The 19,890-nt window shown below is 39.7% G+C and overlaps 3 protein-coding genes across 13 annotated transcripts in view; 2 read left to right on the forward strand and 1 right to left on the reverse strand.

The window, feature by feature from the left end:
• LOC123977466 (protein FAM171B) overlaps window positions 1–5,134 on the forward strand; it is an 11,564-nt gene extending 6,430 nt beyond the window's left edge. Inside the window, exons 5-8 of the mRNA XM_046060172.1 lie at window positions 1,866–2,036; window positions 2,293–2,409; window positions 2,514–2,637; window positions 3,377–5,134. Coding sequence (XP_045916128.1) covers window positions 1,866–2,036; window positions 2,293–2,409; window positions 2,514–2,637; window positions 3,377–4,703 — 1,739 coding nt within the window. The 3' untranslated portion in view covers window positions 4,704–5,134. The remainder of the gene's footprint in view (window positions 1–1,865; window positions 2,037–2,292; window positions 2,410–2,513; window positions 2,638–3,376) is intronic.
• Window positions 1,899–12,717, reverse strand: zswim2 (zinc finger, SWIM-type containing 2). 9 transcript variants are annotated; one of them, XM_046060144.1, is made up of 10 exons: window positions 12,116–12,453; window positions 11,704–11,854; window positions 11,537–11,613; window positions 10,502–10,630; window positions 9,949–10,191; window positions 9,626–9,710; window positions 9,258–9,340; window positions 8,950–9,118; window positions 7,600–7,652; window positions 1,899–2,019 (listed from the first exon to the last, which is right to left on the reverse strand). In XM_046060144.1, the coding sequence occupies exons 1-9, from the start codon at window positions 12,142–12,144 to the stop codon at window positions 7,617–7,619; spliced, it is 1,002 nt and encodes a 333-aa protein (XP_045916100.1). In that variant the 5' UTR covers window positions 12,145–12,453; the 3' UTR covers window positions 1,899–2,019; window positions 7,600–7,616. The 9 variants fall into 9 exon arrangements, with proteins under 9 accessions (XP_045916100.1, XP_045916117.1, XP_045916108.1 ...); XM_046060161.1 differs by having other exon boundaries at window positions 1,902–2,019; window positions 8,950–9,055; window positions 12,116–12,452; XM_046060152.1 differs by lacking the exons at window positions 1,899–2,019; window positions 7,600–7,652 and adding exons at window positions 7,687–8,510; window positions 11,128–11,167 and having other exon boundaries at window positions 11,704–11,882; window positions 12,116–12,449.
• Window positions 12,718–13,170: 453 nt separating this feature from the next.
• calcrlb (calcitonin receptor-like b) overlaps window positions 13,171–19,890 on the forward strand; it is a 16,882-nt gene continuing 10,162 nt past the window's right edge. Inside the window, exons 1-6 of one of the 3 annotated variants that reach the window (XM_046060187.1) lie at window positions 13,171–13,330; window positions 16,690–16,792; window positions 17,867–18,017; window positions 18,107–18,217; window positions 19,033–19,145; window positions 19,225–19,316. In XM_046060187.1, the coding sequence (XP_045916143.1) occupies window positions 16,727–16,792; window positions 17,867–18,017; window positions 18,107–18,217; window positions 19,033–19,145; window positions 19,225–19,316 (533 nt within the window). In that variant the 5' untranslated portion in view covers window positions 13,171–13,330; window positions 16,690–16,726. The remainder of the gene's footprint in view (window positions 13,331–16,689; window positions 16,793–17,866; window positions 18,018–18,106; window positions 18,218–19,032; window positions 19,146–19,224; window positions 19,317–19,890) is intronic. The other 2 variants (XM_046060180.1, XM_046060195.1) reach the window with 2 other exon arrangements.

Here is a 19,890-nt window from a genome sequence, read left to right on the forward strand (position 1 = left end):
TGGTGGTGGTGGTGGTGGTGTAATGTGTGGGGGAAATTTTCTTGACACACTTTGAGCCCCAGTGACCATTGTATAAATGCGACAGCCTACCTGAGTATTGTTGTTGGCCATCCCTTTATGACCACAGTGTACCCATCTTCTGATGGCTACTTCCAGCAAGATAATGCACCATGTCACAAAGCTCAAATCATCTCAAACTGGTTTCTTGAACATGACATTGAGTTCACTGAACTCCAATGGCCTCTACAGTCACCAGATCTCAATCCAATAGAGCACGGCGGAAGGGGAGATTCACATCATGAATGTGCAGCTGACAAATCTGCAGCACCTACTACTACTACTACATGATGCTATCACGTCAATACGGACCAAAGTCTCTTAGGAATGTGTCCAACACCTTGTTGAAAATATACCACGAAGAATTAAGGCCCTGTCTACACGAACACGGGTATTTTCAAAACTGTGACTTTTTCTATGTGGTTTGGCAGTTCGTACCGTACACATGGAAACGTAGTATCAGGTCACTGAAATCCGAACATTTTTGAAAACCCCTGCCAGGGTGAAGATTTTAAGAAATGCTGCAAATGTTGCAGTGTTATGTTGACACTAAAACCAGAGTTTTTGCCTTACGATGTAAGAGTGCGTGCACCGTTATCTGCTGTGTTTGATGTCAGATTGTGGGCCACTGCCTGTTTTGTTTCTGATATTATTAGGCACTGATTGGCGAATTGAGAAATTTTTTTTGAAACACAGGAAAAACTCCGGTTATGAAAATACCCGCGTCCGTGTGGACTAGGCCTAAGGCAGTTCTGCAGGCAAAAGGGTCTCCAACCCGGTACTAGTAAGGTGTACCTAATAAAGTGGCCGGTGAGTGTATAACCATCGCTGCAGTGCACCTGCATAAACAACCTGAATGAGAACAAGAACAATGTCCCAATTTTGTTTTGGTTCTCGCTGCTCATCGTTTTCATTCCTGGATTAGTTCATAATGCAGAGTGTGGCCTTCAAAGAGAAAAGACTTTGAAGATGAACTTGGACACGCATGCGCATACACACACGCGCACACACAGACACAGACCTTTCTTTTACACAGACACCATCATCCAACATCAATATGACACACACACATATCATTTCAGGGGCAAGACACCCTCGCAGAAAACAGCTAAAAAGTGTGAAATTTTGCTGCATGCTGTAAAAGGGAAAAAAGTAGCACAAACTGGTGGACAGATATAAAAATTAAAAATTGTAAGCTAGTAGTGTAAAATGAAATATTAACATAAAGGAATGCATCAGTTTAGGTTAGGATAAATGCGGGATCAAAAAACGCATTTTCAATGGTTTTCAATGGGGCATTTTTTGTCCTAAGGGACGAATGTGTCGGTTTTTGTGTAGCTTAGCCATTTTAAGCTAAATTAAGGAACTGAGATGACAATTGGAAAATTTCTTTAAAAAGAATATCCTCTGGCAAATTTGAGCTACTGGAGGGTAGCTAGTGTTTGGAAGGGAGAGGAGTTGTGTGCTGCAGCTCAGTGTTTTTACACCGGTGTTTTTGAGGGCGTGTCAGAGTAGCCGCTTGGCGAGTGTTATATGAGGCGCATTTAGCTTTCATCCCTGTGATGTCACAGGGATGAAAGGGAAGCGGGTGGACTACAAACAAGCTGTTTTCAGGCAGTCCAGAGCAGAGTTTTCTGTGGGAGATGGGAACTCCCTTTGGGCTGGACTTTGGGCTTTTTCACTTTGCAAACCTATTACATGCACAAAAAAGATATATAACTCAATAAAGGAGAGGGAAAAAGCCAAAAAGCATAATACCACCTCTTTCAACTTTGACTTTAACCCCTCTTACTGGATCACTCCTTCAGTGTTCAGAAGCATCGAGCTGAAGGCAGTGGCAGCCATCAGTGTCCTGCTGTACTCTGGTGGTCAGGAACTCCAGGTACGAGGGCCCATTCAAATCAGCCTGCCCCTGGGACACAGCACGCACCTCAGGGCCTCTGATACTGTGCCAGCCTGGGCCTTTAACACAAAGACAGGTAAGAGGAAAGATCACAGAGAAGCCGCTAAATGACAAAATAACACTAGAAAAACACATAATTCATATATAGAACGATCCAACATTCAGAAGGAGATAAAATGTGTTCCTAGCTGACTGAAACTCTTTCAAACACATCAACACACTTAAAATAGTCTGACTCAGTAGTACACCAACTCAAGCATAAGAGCCAATATTGTGAGCCAATTTTGATGATTAAATGATTTGATAATAATTAATGTTTATGCTGTTTGAAGGTGCCTGGGAGAATCAGGGTCTGGGAATAGTAAAAACAGTTGGTGATGAGCTGGTTTGGACCTATACCGCTTCCCATCTGGGCCACTGGATCGCTGCCCCACTTCCCTCATCAAACGGTACAGAACTCATCTACCTTCATTAACTCATGTAATTGCAGCTTGTGCAGAGGTCTGCCGACATTTGTATTGGTAAATGCCTATCTATAAATTTAACCATATAGATTACCTGGGTCATGGAAGCTCTTTGGATTTCATATCACACCACACCTACCTGTTGATGGGAATACTGGGAGGAATGCTGGCTATAGTGATTGGATTCCTTTCCTTGCTGCTGTGTTACTGCGGGTGAGAAATGCTGCTCAGAAATGTTCTTGGTCAGGTTGAATTTACAGTATATAAAAATGTTTTTCTGTTTTCTATGTACTGTTTAGACATGTGTCAGAATTTAGATATGTTTTGGCTACAGAAATCTGTGAGTCACATATATAATATATGTAATATAGTCACTCTCAAGCTTAGTGGACAATTTAAAAGGCCTTCAAAACTTACTTTCTCAATTAGCTCCTTACTAGGAGCAATGAGGTTCTACGTGAACACTTAAATTTGTGCCACAGTTGGAACGGTTATGGTTATTTCAGATTAGATGTCTGGAAGTTTTGTTTCTCTGTACTCTTCCCATTGATTTTAAATAGGCAGGGCTCAGTTGGAAAAAGGTAATATCACGGATTTCCACGCAGCAATCAGGATTTACCAACATCTGAATCAGAATCTTATGACAGCTGATGAGTTGTTTAATTCTTGTCACCATTTTTTAATGTATAACTCTTAATAACTCTCATGTTTGATCTTTGAATAAGCAACCTTGTAAGTTATAGCAACTGAAGCCAAGTTTTCATGGTCTAACAGCGCATTTAATAACCCTGTTAAAGAAGAGACTGACTAGAGATAAATGTCCGATAGGTATAACTAGCTACTTAAAATAAGAATGCTCAACTGTCCCTTTAACTTACCCTTAGCTGGTCTGGAAAGCAACCCCATGGTACTGCAGTCCGTCCTGATTAAATTCTGTTTCTTTCATATACAGAGGTTCTCATCAAGAGCCCAGGAGTAGGAGGAGAGCACGCTTTTCCAAACTCACAGTGGTGAAAAAAGACCAAACCACCTCCACCCACATGGAAGAGGGTTTGTTGTTCCGTTCTGGCGACAATAGCCTCGCTTCCTGCAGTGTCCAGTGTGAACCTTCGTCCACACTGAGGCACAAGGCCAACTACAACATCTATGTGGAGGATCCAGGGAGTCTCCCGGCGGCTCCCTTTTATGACAACATTGCTCTGAGTCGGATCAAAGGTTCCCAGCCACCCTCTCACTACATCAACAGTGAAGAGGTGGCTCGGCTTCGGGAGAGGTCAGAGCAGAACCGGGCCAACATGAACTCTGACAACTTCTTTCCAGATAAGCTGGTTCATATCTACAACCAGCCGGTGGCCATCATTCAGGCGCCGGAGCTTTTCAGTGCTCAGGAGCAGCAACTGTCAGGCTGCAAGTCTGCTACTTTCCCCCGCAACGGAGGTGAGTATGATGCTCACTCGGAGCCTGCAAGTAAAGACAGCTACACCCAGACACTACCCAAAGTCCCTCACCACCACTCCCAAGGTGGAAGCAGTCCACAGCAGAGCAGCCAAGATGAGCCCCATTCTCTGGAGACTCCTCCCCAAGGCCAAGGCCCTAACGCTAGTGTGTGGGGACGCTACAGTAACCTCCTTGAATCCTCCGTCTCTGTGCCTGGGACTCTTAATGAAGCAGCTGGTATGGAGGCTTTCAGCAATGGGCATGGTGTACCCAGTGAGCTGCAGGGGATTTCAGAGCGCACCTTGCTGGAGCTTACTCGGGGCAAGTCCTTGTCGTCTCACCCCAGGGCCTGGTTTGTCTCCTTAGACGGGAAGCCGGCTGCCCAGGTTCGCCACTCCATTATTGAGCTCCAAAGCCGACACCGCCCACCTAGCAGCAACGACACCAGCCTGGACTCAGGGGTGGACATGAACGAGCCTCAGCAGAATATCCGCGAGACAGAGCGTGACAGGCCTTCGATCAGGGCTTCTTCCCTGCCGCACCACAGCCGAGGGGGACGTTATGGTGAAGAACAGGACCTGAGCAGTAGTGAGAGTGGCACAACAGCCACCTGTACGCCAGAGGACCCTTACCTGAGGAACATTTTAGACGGGAGCAGTGGGGCTATTCCCAACATTCCTGAAGAGCGAGACGGTATGGATACATCCAGCGCTCAGGAAGACAGTGAGTCAAGAGGTACACCGCCTCCACGGCGCCTGAGGAAGGTGAGGGAGAAGGGGAAAACGGAAAAGAGGAGTGCCAAGCATGTCCGCGAGGGGAGGCCTCTGACCAAGCGAAGTTAGAGCATGGCTCATTGCAGACGAGAATTCTTTCATCAGTGCTGAATTTAAATGTCCCATTAACAATTTAACCCACATCAAGCTATTTTCATCACGTGGTGTCATCAGTGCTGAGTGATCCAAATTAGTTTTTTCCACTAGTGCTCACACAGGCATTGTTGTTGTTGGGTTATGTGATTGTACAACTTTGCCAAAGAATGCATAACCAAGCTCAAGATATAAAGCAGGATGTATGTCATGTTGAAGCATTATGTAGCTGCTGTTAGACAACTTTGCGCACCATGTTCTCTCATTCTCCCAAATCTGAAGATCACCAGCGAGATTCTTCACAGCAAAATGTCCGTGTGAACACGATATCACATAGTCCCCAGCACTGGCATTATAGAGGGTGCCTTCTTACTGCCTGTAATTATTAAATATGATGATGTAAGACACAGTATGTGTCTGTGTTTAGTCAAATCTGGTGAGTTTGCAGGATGGACAAAGATACAGGTCTATGTGTAGTGCACTTATCCTCACCATAAATGCCTGCTGTAAATTAAATAAGATATAGAAGCGTTCCCGGTTTTCAGTGCTGACATCTCATTCTGATCATACTGCCTCATTTTACTTAAAGAGAGGCTTTGGGGTTCATTAGAGGATTCAGTTGTGTCATTAGTGGAATCAGCTATGTCAGAGAATTCAAGTTTTCAACTCACGACACGAAATTCTCCTTTATATCGGAGTAATACACTGATGTACATTATAAAGCTAAGCTGCCATTTTGAAGTTATCACACCTGATAGTCAAGGTTTCAAACCTACGATTATTTTAGAATGCATGAATATGAATGTTTCCTTGTGTGTATGAAAATATTTGGCATTTTACTGTAGAGCTTACATTATGCTATCCTGGCTGTTAAATTACATGGTGACATAATTTTATTGTCTAGTCTTGAAAGGGGACTCACTGTTGTGCTGCCAACTGTAACTACTGTAAGGAGCTATTACAACACAACCCCAGGACTTCTACACTATGTTGTTTCTGGTTATCATCCAGCTACTGTTAACAGCCTGAGTAAGGAGGAATTGTTGAGTGGTTGGAAGTTGCACAGCTCTGTAGGTAAATATTTGATATATTAACATTTAGATGTTAAGGAGGCCAAAAACTTCTGCTTAGCCCTCCAAGTTATGCATTATAATTATTATTTTCTTTTTTAACAACATACAGTATTATCCCTTGTAATTATTTTTGATTCGGTGCCCTGGAGTTTTGCTTTTTACAAACTCTTATTAAATTGACAATATATTTACTTCCTAATTAGCAACGACCATGGGATTACTTTTTTTGTATTGAAAGATATAACTTAGGAAAGAAAGATTTTCAACAGATTTTTCAAGATGGTCCACTACATCTTGGTACAAATATTAGATGGACTGCCATCGGATTTTGTACAGACATTCAGGGCGCCAAGAGGAGATTCCTCTAGCACCACCATGATGAGGCTGACATTTGTGGTTTTGTATGAAATGTTTCAACTGCTGTTGGATGGACTGCCATGACATTTGGCACACACATTCACGCCCCCCCTCAGGATGAATTCTAGTAACTTTTGTGATCCTTAAACTTCTCATCTACTGCCACAATCCCGGAAAAAAACTTTATTTATCCAACACTTTGGTTTATGACTAAATACTTACATAGCTAATGACTTTCCCATCAGCCTTGGCTGCAATGAGTGTTTAGTGCTAATTAGCTGTTACATGCTAACATGCTGAACTAAAATGGTGAACAATGTTAACCTTATACCTGCTCAACATTACAATTAGCGAAAAGCATTACAGTGCTTCAATATGGCCTCACAGAGCATGGGCCTCTTAGTCTTGTTTGGGTTAAACCCAAGTTTTCAACAAATGTACAGTATTTTAATACCAAACTACAAAGTCACATGTATGCCTGCATTTCATATCTGTCTTCTACTTTACATGGTGGTTTTTTTGAGTCAAATAAAGCACACTACACTTTAATATGTGAGACACACAGCATTCCCAGAAACCTATTGACTTTTCAGTGTGCAAATAAAACAGCAACAATACTGAATACTGATATCACTGGCCATACATGAAAAAGTTTTGCAAAACAGTCATCATGAATATCAGAAAGTGGTTCTACTAGCAATATTTAAATTTAAAATGGAACTTTGCAGCCACAATTTTGCCATATTTAGTCTTCCGTCATGGTACTACTTTAAATTATTTCACTGAGGAGTTCAATTTGTACGTATAAGGTTCGATTCTGTAGCTACATTCATGTGTTATTTTGTATGTATATAGTCAATCAACATTTTCTGTATTATATGGCTGTGGTTTAAATTATTTTGTGCTATTTTTCTTCCATCTAAAAGCAAAGGTCTGACAGTTGTTCCAGTGAATGGTTGATTGACAAGCTTTTTGAGCCAGCGTCGTAAAATGTTATCAATGTGAATTTTTTAAGGTTAGCCTAAAGAGTGTCTTTCCATAGGTGTGTATAATAACCCTGAGCTTCATAATTTTAAATGTAGCAACAACTTGAGCACTTAATCATTTGGTATGCTTAAACATTAAAATACTTTCTCCAGCTCGTCACCATCAGCTTTATATCCCAGCTTACACGGCGACATGAGTAGTTTGTGAACACTTGACACTTGTGCTGATGAATCTTGACAAGCAAATCAAACCTACTGCCACTCCTGTTTTAAAGTGATCTTGCTTAATGTATTTGTATTGATTTGAATGTGTTCTATAGAGTGCTCCTCTTGTGTCTAGCCATTGAACCTCATGGGCTTTTGTTTCTTCCAAAATGGGCACCTCTTGTGTTTCCCTCTGTAGTGATGGTAGTGTTATTAGTCTTGCCTTTTTGTGCATTAAATTAATAAACTTACTTGATACCAATAATTGTTCAGAAGATGCTTTCATTCTTCTTCTTCTTCTTCTTCTTTGAAGCATATTTGTACAAAAACAATATTTCGGATTTACATACTTATTGATTTATTCCATTTTATAAACATTTAAAAGCAAAATAAGTGCAGATACACAACTGAAACCTTAAACATTCAACCTACCTAAGATCACACATTTTAAAAACTATTTTAACTCTTTGTCTTCCTCTGATTCTGAGTGTTAATGAAGATCCCAGTCATTCTTAGCTCTGAAATGAGTGGGTTGTTTGGATATTTAATAACCACGCCTGTCCTTTTGGGTTGCAGTCTAGTTCGCCTGGCAGGAAAAGCCACTGCAGCTGTGTGGTCTGACTCTGGTCTCCACAAACCTACAAAAAGGTTCAGTGGCTGTTGCTCTCTGATTTTTGTCACTGCAGCACAACTATCAGGTGAAGCAGGGCTGTGTTTTCTCGCTGTCTTTTTTGAGGAATGTGCACGTGAGTTAGATTTACTTCGGTAATCAATAGAGGAGTTGCTTCCAGAAATAGGAAGAGATTGTTTTCTCTGTAACTCTCTTTTTCCTACCTTCATCACAGTGTCTGCTGTAGCTATGCACAAGCCTTGTATCCTGTCAGTTATTAACTCTTGTGGGTTTGTGTTTAAAGTTACCGAAGAGCCTGTTAGTTAAGAGAACCATTTGAGGGAGTGACTTTAGTGTTCCTGTACCAGACTCCCACACCAGGAACAAACAGGTCCTTTAAGTTGTTTTCTGGTCGTTTGGCACGGTCACTGAAAAGGCAGGAGGCAAGCTTAGGGGAGGTCCTCCTCTCAGTGGTTCTCCAAGTCAAGACATATCCATCCAAGGGGCAGGAGCTCGACTTCCGCAGGATCCCATCCACACAGTCTGTGTGGAACTGAAGTGTGTGTGTGTGTGTGTGTGTGTTTGTGTGAACATGTGAGAAGAGAAGGGTGAGATAGGACGGGATTCTCTAAAAGGTTTTTGCATTACATTTGTGATTTTATAGTTATATTGTCTTAGCTGTGTGTGTTTTGATATGTTTTAGTAAGGGAATATACTTCACAGACACCAAATAAAAATATTGAGGTGTGGATTTTCATTAAGTACAGGTAGTCAGTACTTTTTCAGTGTTGTGTCAGAAATGAATACTTGAATTTTCTCTGATTTAGTATTGAGCTTTGCCCATTTCTTTTAAATTTAGGATTTTAGTGTACTAACGGACAGTCTGAAATCATCTACTAAACATAAACTTGATCTCTTAATGATGTGATTTTTACTACTTTGTATCATACTGATACTGTAAGTTAATGCATGCGCACAATGAAAGGTTTTACCTTGTGATGGCAGGGTAGAGATCGGATGCGCTGACCCAGGCTAAAATCCTGCAGACAGATCCGACACTGCTGACCCTCATCCAAGAGCCAAGATCCCGATCTCACCCTGAAAATAGGCAGACACCCCAACACGTGTTCTGGTAGAGGGACTACAGCTAAAGGGATGATGCTGAGTGGCAAGATATTTAGTGAACGAAAAATTGCATATTATTAATACATAGTTACAGTTATTCTTCTAACCAAGATTTTTTGTACTACAAGTTGTCAGAGTGAATCTGGCCATCTTCTGGGTGTATTCAATAACTCACCTGTCATTTTCTGGCTGAGAGGTCGCTCCCTTTGGTTCATCACTGTGCTCCTCTGCCACAAGGTGCCACTTTTCTCTCCTTTTCTGCTCGAGTTTTAGGCAAGTTTAGTTTTTATTTTCTTTAGGTGTGTATTTATTTTGAACCTTATAGTGTTAGTTAGGATTACTTATTAACACCATTAACACTACTCACAACAAACAGAAATAGGACAATTCACTTGACAAAGGCCAGTTCCATTAGGTATTTGCAGTAGATGACTGCAATGTGTGGCATTAAGACCAATGCAATGTTTAGTGTTATCTGAATCATTGTTTGTTTAGCTGATGCCGTGCACATATTTTTTTCAACACTAAATCGCCAAAGCTTACTGTTCGTGAAGCAAACGGATGATGTGGGTGGCAGCCCTTCTTTGAGCAGTCCTCACATAAATAGAAGTCACTGCAGACCGTGCATCTGAACAGATGATAACAGGGATAAAAGGAGGCCTGGGAGCACAGCATGACTAGGAAATGACGGTTTACCAAAATAGTCTGCCTCACAAAAATTTGCAAACATTAGATACAATAACTTACAAAACACTACAGTATAACAGTAAACTGCCAATTACCATACTGTACCATACTATACAATACAGACAACTTTTATTTCTTCTAAATTTTACCCCAAACTCTTATGACTGCTACCTGCTTACTTGAAACATTTGCCAGTGACGGGGCAGACCCGGCAGCTCTGACAGAGAACTCCCAGGTGTCTGTCTGGCCTCTCTCTTTCAGCGGCAGTGAAGAGCTTTGCTGCATTATTCACCTGCTCCTGGAGTAACTTCAATGAGCTGAAGTCCTCCCTGCACTTCACTGTTTCTTCCCTGTCCGACAGTCTCTGGTGATCCACCCACACCTTCATGCAAGAGATGTGGACATTATTGCCACAACCGAACCTGGGAAAGACAAGGACAGTGCATGATAGCGCAGATGTGCATGTGTTTTAACAAAATGTCCTCTTTTGTGAATATCAGGAGGTTTGAACTTCGTCCGAAAATCTGTGCTGGTGGTTTCCTCCAAGCTTTCTGTATGTCAACACCTGGGTGTGCTGTACTGGGACTGATAATGCTTTATGGGGTCATGTTCTGGCCAGAAGTGCAACAAAACTGGACTAGAACATCTTACATCATTGTGAAACATCACTGTACTGAAACAAAAACAGTGAGTGCAACCCCGACCCTAGTCCGACCACAGCTGCCAACACACCTGCAGTAAGACACAGGCTGTTTTTTCTCCAGCAGCTCTTCTTGACAGATAGGACACACATCCTGGGCTTGGATCACTTTCCGGCAGACACTTCCAGCCTCCTGGTCCATGACTGGTTGGCTCGGGGTCCTAGAAGCAGCAGAAGGATAATTTTCCGTCCGGTGGGCTTTGGTTTGATGTAAACCATGGAGCACCTCCAAGATCTGTCTCTCCACAAGTCCATGCTGAAATGAATCTAGAGCAGAGTTATTTATAACAGTGCATGTCAACAGGAGCACGTGCAAAAGGGTGGGTCAAATTACCTGCAAAGTTTACACACCAATTATTGTTCAGTGTTAAACCTGAAATACCCACACAGCATTAAATAGTTTTAATTTAACTTTAGTCTATTAAATCAGCATTGTGCTGTCCCATATAATCAAGGTTTAAAAGGAATTCTATCACTGTTCTGAAGCTAGATGTTAGGTGTAATAGGGGTTTTGATGACCTTTCATGCTTTAAGTGTGTCACAAAACCAAATCTTAAACTGAATTTGTTTAAGTCTCTTTTTAATGTTTTAACAATGTAACTGAATTGAAAATGTTCAGTATGCAATCAGTGTAAAAATAAATGCATAAGCAACTTACATTCATGTTCTCTGGGCAGTCTGAATTTCCGCAGTAAAACCTTGGAATGATAAATATTCTTCTTCAAAGTCAAATATTTCAAATTAATCAATATTTAAAAGGTGTTCTAACAAAAAAACCATGTCATAATTTTAAAGTACAGTAAAAAAGTATTTAAATTATTTTATTTAATTTATATCAGGCAGTCTAATTAAAAAGAAAAGGACACTAAGAATCTAACTGTCAATATTTTTACAGTTTCATACTTTTTATTATGCACACAATTTGGTCAGTGTCCAAGACCCAATCCCAGTAATTAAGTCCTGCAAAAATGTTGATTTTTTTCCAATAACAATAAAAAAGTAGCCTTGGGAAATATCTGGATAAAAACTCCTTTGAGTGTCAATCTTTTTCTGTGTGTTACTGATACCAGCACATGTGTTTGCATGGCTCCTGCTCCTTGGTGAACTCCAGGCAAGTGCATGAATTTGGGTCACCCAAGCACACCTGAACAGCATGAACAAGAGAACATGCTGGAGTAAAGACACAAAACATTTGGGGGGGATTTTGAGCAACATGCGTCCTGAAATGATTGACCTTGAAGTTCCTGCCCCCCCGGTCCTCTCTGAGCAGAAATGCTGTTGGGCCGAAGGATTTCAGGAGAAATATAGTTGTGTTGAGGGCTTGGTCTTGGTGGAAACTCACTGCATCACTGACCATGGTCCTCCAGGCAGTTTTCCTGAACATCCTGTCAACATGTTTATCAATCATCTACCCTGTAATAATAAAAAATGAGGGTATCTGAAATTGCTGGGAGGTTAAGGTTTCAGTCTACACATCTTAAAATCTGTTTCACGAATCAGTTTCTCTTTATCTTCTTCCCCACCTTACATTTATATAAAGTCGCTCAAAAAAATACTACATAAAAAGACCTTCCTCAACGGTGGAGCAACTTTACAGGCAAAGGTATAACGTTACATGAACTTATAAAAATACTTTTCGTTCTCACCTCCTTTTATACCTGGATAGACTTAGCATTTGCTAAGCAAATGCAAACAGCAGGTAGTTTGATCAGGTTGCTAGTTAAATGTTCACGACTTGTCTGACTAACGTTAACGTTAAGTTAATTGAACACTGAAACTTAAATTACTGTAACCTGGAAATTGCTCGGAATTCCTTGTGTATTCAGAAAAAAATACGTTTTCTTCTCCGCTATCATAAAGCCACATGATATCTCGTTTTAAAACATCAAAAAGATAAAACTGTTAGCTTGAGTATGATAACGTTTTCGTTGCTCTCTTAACTTCGCAAAGTTAACGTTAACTTAATACCTAGCTTGCACCTTGTCACGACTTCCGGTTAATGCATTCTAATGACATCTCAGTATCTACTGGGATCCGTTAAAACAAACAGTAACTCTCTTTCAGTGTAATAAACATATCACTCGAGGCGTACACTTTTCAAAAAGTAACGTTACCTGTATTTGTTGATAAAGTCCTAAAGACCAGCCGTCACTTTGTTAACTACTCTGCGGAGCAAGACTCAGTGGACGCCGTAACCACGGTAACCTGACGCTTGTCCTGCAGAGGGCGCCATTGCAAAAGAATTAAAACCCTCTGATTGGTCCGTTTCCTGCTGCCCCAAAGTAATATTGTTCACGGCCTCTTTTATTGCCATGTTAATGAATGTTAACAGTAGTAGGCCTATTTGCAGTAGTATTAGCATAACATTAGTATAACAGCCATAGATTTCTTTTACAAGAATCACAGATAAACAAGCAAGACCTGAGACAATAAGTGATATCAGCTATAGCAAATTGAATATGTTAATGATTTACAGAGCTCAGACTAAAGATCAACAGCCAGGATATTAAAGTTTACTTTTTACCTTTATATATTATAGACGACATAATATGATACATTTTAATTGTTATCAATCATATCAACGCCTTACAAGTAATGTCAGTTCCACTGTAGGGATGTCCCTCTGTCTGCCTACACAAAAGGCAGGCATGTGATGTCATCCACAGTCCCAGTCAGTTTTTATCAGGACAGCTCAGTGTCGCCTCTGACTCTGGTGTGAAACACTCACACTGAAGGACTATTCCTGACAGAAATCACAAAAAACAGCGTCTTTTCCTGCAGAAGTTGTACTCTGAGAGTAAAGGATTACTCTTCAAGATCAGGCAATCACTGTGTTTCATTATTTGTCGGCTCCTGCAAAGGTAAGTTTCTTTAATACCGAGAGTGTCAGCATGTGGACTGTGATTACTGTTCAAGGACTGGTTATGGTGCAGAAAACAGGCCAAATGTTTCTTTTTGAATATCACATTGATCTAGAAATGTTATACTTCAGACTGTATGTGGTACAGTTTTCTAACAGTGGTAGAGAAACAAAACCATAGGTTAAAATACCCTTAACTTTGCTGTTGGCAGGAGAAAACATCTGTTTACCTTCCAATAAATCCAAGAGTTTTATTCAAAAAAGAGTAACCTAATATTTTTTTCCAGGGGTGGAAATCCTGATTTCCTAGATACATACCTGTCTCTATACATGAGCATTAAACAGTGAGCATATTCATAACACAAAACACTTGAGTAGAGATTATAGAAGGCTACACACGTATGCAATGTTACCCATGTTGAAACACTATATATTTAGGTCTCCAGGTTCCAAATCCCTGGTCAAATATTAACTGATTTCTTTAAAGCAAAATAATGTATCCCATAGAATGAATACGCTCAACCAACCTCCAATTCTGTCACACCTAACAATGAAAATCTGCTTACATTGTGGACGTGGAAGTGGTGAAATGGGATTTCCTGGACAAATGTGTTTCTAATAAAGGCAACTTCACACGGTAGTGTGTAAATCCTCTGTTTGTGGTACAGATGGCCCACGCAGTAAGGGAGTAACTTCACCTTGAGCTATTAAGTTGCCATTAGAGAGATGTACTGTGTGTCTTTGGATGTTTTCAAGAAGATATTAATCTTATAAACTGACAAAGATTTCCTCAATTAGTAGTCATGGGAGTTCAAAATTATTAAAGTGTTTTGGTCTGTATCATTATATAATGTAATATGTTTTTGGGAAAGTATCAGACTATCATACTGAGCATGACTGAGATGACAGAAAGATTTTGACCTTGTGACTTACAGTGAATTGTTAGATTACAAAATGCTCAGAAATGACACCACTGAACTTTAAAAAAATTTTAAGGAAACGTGGGGGTGATTTTAAACTGTAGCAATGTAGTGATAGAGATACAATCACAATCGCTTCTCCATGAACTCTGAAAACACTCACAGCTACAGAGGAAATTACTCATTTAGACTCATCAGAGACTGCGAAGAAAATAAGATCTAACCACTGTCATATTATTATTAAACTAAATATGTTAAATATGTTAAACTAATTTGCAAATGTTAAACATATCCATAAATGTCTGCCTCTTTGTCAAAACCTCCTTTGGATGGATTAGAACTCATGATTGGGATCATTTGAACCTCAAGTTTGTGGTCATGATCAGGTCATTTTCATTAGGTTTTTATGCCATTTTATTATTTATTTTTTGGTTGTATTTTGTTCTGTTTTGTAGTGTTTTCTTGTTGATTTGTATGAAGCCCATAGGGGCGGGTGTTGCAAAGCTTAGGCTATGTCTGGGATTTTCAGAGTCTGAGACATGTGGGCATCCATCAGACAAAACTTGGAAAAAGACACCCCCTCACCTTAGTTTACTTGCTAAGTTTTGCTAAATTCCTTGATGCTTTTGGGATCATGATTATGTTATTTGTAATAACAGACACTCTACAATTTAGCAAGATAGTCTAATATTACTGTTAGACATAACTTCAGACTACACTAAAATTCCCCTAAACTACTATCTCTTAAACCAAATCACACATTTTGATAACGTAAACGTAAATGTAATAACTTTTCACTTTCATTTACTCAGCCTTCCCTGAGACAGATTGGAGCCCACCTGGGAAGGCCCACATCCCACTTTGAAAACCCCTGGGCTATGTGATATAAGTCCATGATACACTCTTTCAGCTATGATAAATGAATTAGATAAATATTATATTTGAATTTAAAAAAGTTGTGCCACTCCTGAGACTGTCACTCATAACAAATAAAACATCCAGTCTCTGTTACCATTAGAAACCATCATTTGCTCCTCATACATATTTATTCACTTTAAACAAATCATAATATATTGCTACTTATATCTTTATATTGACTGGATTGTGAAACTTTCCAACAGGGTGTATTTGTTTTTGTACAATAAAGCTATGAGGCAATTGCACTTTTTAATAACAGTGGTTGGCTCAACAGTGTGTAGCTCTTCACAAATCAGTAATCTGTGCAGGAAATACGTGAGCTAAAATAGAGTGGAATTCAAACAGTATCAGTGACAAATTACTATTTTTACACCGTTACAGTTAGAACCGTGATAATTTCCACTGCTTTCACATTGACTGTCATGCCTCTTCTGTATGATATAACCTGTCTACGATGGCTGGAAAAAATGGCGCTTCATCGCAAAATATTTTTAATTTCTGATAATCTATTCTGGCTGGGTTACTTTGATAGAACTGAACTATCATGTTTGGAAATGTGCAGTTTTCCACTCTATTCATTATGTTTTCCATCTTATATGTCTTATTGAAATGTTGCATACGCTGGTGTATGCTTATTTTGCACACCCTGCACATGAAGCATTTAATTAGCTGATGAAAGCATCCGCATACTGTATGTACGCGAGTTTGCAGCACGTGCTCTTACTGCGTTTACCATATTGATGTGTTTTTGCCAAACCTTGGTTAAGATTGCTCAACAAGCATAATAAGCATGCAGGAAGGAAGCAGCGGGGATTGGAGGAAGCAAAAGGCCAAATCTGTAACCCTAACGTCCAAAAAGGGGAGACCTGCCATTACAAATTAAAAACATGGGTTTGGAGACAGAGCTGCACTGTTTTGTTTACATTACTTTTGATCAGGGCAAAGGTTAAGGAAGTGGACATTGTTTGACAAAACTGCAATGTTTAGAGTAGCCTAAAAGTTGCCTGAAACAAAAATGTTTATGGAAACTTAAACTGTAAAAATATAAAATGAAGATTGCAGAGTTCTGATGTTAGAATAGAAAATGAACTACAATTTTGATATTTAAACATGTAAAAAGAATAATAACAAATATGCCGGATTCATTTTAAAATCTTGATTATACAGTATGGGGGTGACAGCACAGAGCACGTGAACTGGAGTTTAGATCCAACTCCTGTCAACACATCGTGTGGATCACGTTAACAGCTGCTGCAACTCAGGAAGCACTTTTCTTATTGAGCTCTGGGGGAAACTATTTTGGATAGTGCTGAAATTTTTACCTGTTCCTTTGAATCACATAAAAATAACTTCCAGTGAAGCAGAAATAGGAGTGAACTTGAGCTGTACTGTACTTGTGTAAGGCTATATATATACAGTATATGAGTCAAAAAGCATCCATTCTGTTTCCGTTGTCCAAGTGTCTTTTGTTGTCTTCAACAGAAACAGATAACTAAGTCTTAATATGCTTTCCTTTTCCCAGTTATAAACTGTTGTCAACTTTCCTCAGAACACCTCTGATGATCAGAACACAGATGGATCTAAATGGCTTCATGTTTCTCCTGGTCCTGTGCACCCTCAATAAGGTATCTGAACTGTGCAGTTGTTTGCCTGGAATATGCTGTTAATAGCTAAATATGTCCCTTCCCCAAGACTCAAGACCCATGACTTGTTTTTTGTTGCTTCATATTTGATAATTAGATTATCCCTTCAGTTCCATGTTTAAAAGTTGAAAATGATCACAACTGTTGCTACAGAGTGTTAATATTAACAAGAAAAGGTTTCTATTGAGCATTTCTTAATAATTTGCAACTTTGGTCAACCAAAGATAATTACGGGAAAAAAAGGAATGATACAGGTATTAGTTATTTTATATGTAATGTAATGTAATGTAATGTAATGTAATGTAATATAAGGTAAGGGTGGGGATGGCGCAATTGATAAGACACATGCCTATGGTGTGCGAGACCCAGGTTCAATGCCCCACTGTTACCCATCCACCATTGTGTCCCTGAGCAAGACACTTAACTCCTAGTTGCTCCAGAGGCGTGTGACCTCTGACACATATAGCATTTGTAAGTCGCTTTGGATAAATGTAAATATATATTTTTAGGTGTGTCCTGTATTTTGGCTACATTAGATCAGAGAAGACCGCAGTGCTAAATCTGTGTATGATCTTCTGGTTTTAGAATATTAATAACCATAACAAGATTTCTACGATACTTACAAGCTCTATGCTTCCACAAAGCAGCACTTAGTCCCTTCCTGTCATTTCAAACTCTTTGCTTGATCAGCAGAATACTCTGATCGTCCGGATGCAGCCCTTAAAGTGATACTCCAGTGATTTAATACATTTTTAAAAAGAGTGGTCAAAATTGAAGCAGCAGAGGCTGATATATGCAAACTTTCTGACATGGGTCAAACTTGATCCTACACTAGTGCAACTTGAGAGACTCTTGTTATGCTGCCTCAGTTTTAGCTTTGCCTTGTCACAATTGCTATTGATGTGCTAAAGATGTACTCTAGATGTATGATATCACATATTTTATCTGCTTAAATTCTTGTATGTTAGAGCATGCTTGACAGTTGAAGTCTCATTTTGGATGTTTGTGTGTCCTTGCGTGTGTGTGTGTTTACGTGCTGAATTTCAATAATCTCAGCTGCTTGTGGTGGCAAGCTCAAAAGATGATTACCAGGAGCGTCTGAATCACCAAAATGAACATCAGTCGACACGACACCAAATCGCCACAGCCCAATACGAATGTTTCCAGCGCATTGTGAAAGAATCACACCGCAAAACAAAAACCATAGGTGAGTTGATGATCTCAAAATGTTTTTGTATTGTATTGCAATCTAATACAGTATATCACTATATAATATTGTGTGTACTTGGATGTTAGCAGGGCCACTGTGTAACACCACATGGGATGGGTGGCTGTGCTGGGATGCAGCTGAAGTTGGGCTAACCGAGCAAAGCTGTCCAGACTACTATAAAGATTTTGACCCTCATGGTAACGTTCTTTGCCATCAATGATTTCTGTCAATTCCGAAACAATAATATTTACTAACTTCATTAACCTTTAATAATGTGTAATGATGAGTTGAGACTGTCAAACTGGCAGTACGTTTTTAGATTTACCAACTTAAATCATATATCTGCAGTGATTACGTTTTTAAGTGCAGTTTCTGTTTTTAAAGCTTAGTTTCTAGTCTTTAGCAACAAGCTATTTGGCTAGCTTTCTGATTATGGATGAGATAATGTGACCTTAGTTGTTCCCTTTCTTCCCGAGAGTTAGACGTGAAGACACCACTCCAATGTCTGTACGTTACGTGGTCAGGACTTGGTTAGCAAAGACTAGCATAAAAACTAGAGGAAGGGGGATACAGCTAGACTGGTTTCAGTTTAAAATTACATTTAACAACACCTCTTAAGTTCACTAATTAGTGAGCTGTAGCTCATTTTTTAAAATCTGTACACAGAAATGTAAAAAATTGTATAAATGTAAAAAACAAAAAAACAATGCAAAATTGTTATATCAGGGAGGGCTACATGTTGCCAGGCTAGCTTCTTAGCTCTGATATTTTAGGCTAGGCTACCCCAGCTCAGTATTAACACACAGACATGACAGAGGTATCTATCCACATATAAATGAATTACATTGCATTCAAGTCCTTGCTACACACAATGCTGATCAAGCCTAATTAGATAAGGTAAATCTCTGTATTTTGCAGTATACCAGAGCTTTTAAATCTGGTGTCTGTGGTGAGCCGGTAGTGATGTGTTTTTACTTTACATCTGCTGCTTTATCTCTAAATTTGTGAACAGCGATGGCATCCAAAGTCTGCACAGAGACGGGTGAGTGGGGGCGCCACCCAGAGAGCAACAGGACATGGACAAACTTCACAAACTGCAAAGCCAACACCACACATCATGGGACAGTAAGGAGGAATAAAGAGAAAAAGGCACTATGTGAAGCAGCTTTGACTGTGAAGTTATATTCATTTTGTTTTCTTGCAGGCGGCAATGACTCACTTCTACTTGGTTATGATTGGTCATGGCCTGTCACTGGTATCATTGCTCATATCATTAGGAATATTCTTCCATTTTAAGTAAGTGTGGTTTCCTTTTTTTATTTTTAAATGTACAAAAACCTTGTGTGGAAAAAAAGCTGTATAAAGAAAACAAATGAACAAAATACAGTGGGTACGGAAAGTATTCAGACCCCTTTAAATTTTTCACTCTTTGTTTCATTGCAGCCATTTTCCAAAAATCAAAAAAGTTCATTTTATTTCTCAGTAATGTACACTCAGCACCCCATCTTGACAGAAAAAAAACAGAAATGTAGAAATTTTTGCAAATTTATTAAAAAAGAAAAACTGAAATATCACATGGTCATAAGTATTCAGACCCTTTGCTCAGTATTTAGTAGAAGCACCCTTTTGATCTAATACAGCCATGAGTCGTTTTGGGAAAGATGCAACAAGTTTTTCACATCTGGATTTGGGTATCCTCTGCCATTCCTCCTTGCAGATCCTCTCCAGTTCTGTCAGGTTGGATGGTAAACGTTGGTGGACAGCCATTTTCAGGTCTCTCCAGAGATGCTCAATTGGGTTTAAGTCAGGGCTCTGGCTGGGCCATTCAAGAACAGCCACGGAGTTGTTGTGAAGCCACTCCTTCGTTATT

The sequence above is a fragment of the Micropterus dolomieu genome, linkage group LG01, assembly GCF_021292245.1.
Source record: "Micropterus dolomieu isolate WLL.071019.BEF.003 ecotype Adirondacks linkage group LG01, ASM2129224v1, whole genome shotgun sequence".
NCBI lineage: Eukaryota > Metazoa > Chordata > Actinopteri > Centrarchiformes > Centrarchidae > Micropterus > Micropterus dolomieu.

What these genes read in the sequence shown, in the direction of transcription:
- zswim2 (XM_046060091.1), bottom strand. Translation starts at nt 12,144, where the DNA reads ATGCTAAGTCTATCCAGGTATAAAAGGAG. An exon ending in CAGCCTGTGTCTTACTGCAG is followed by an intron (nt 10,192 to 10,501) that starts GTGTGTTGGCAG and finishes TGTCTTTCCCAG; the next exon opens with GTTCGGTTGTGGCAATAATG. An exon ending in GTCACTGGCAAATGTTTCAA is followed by an intron (nt 9,711 to 9,948) that starts GTAAGCAGGTAG and finishes TCATCTGTTCAG; the next exon opens with ATGCACGGTCTGCAGTGACT.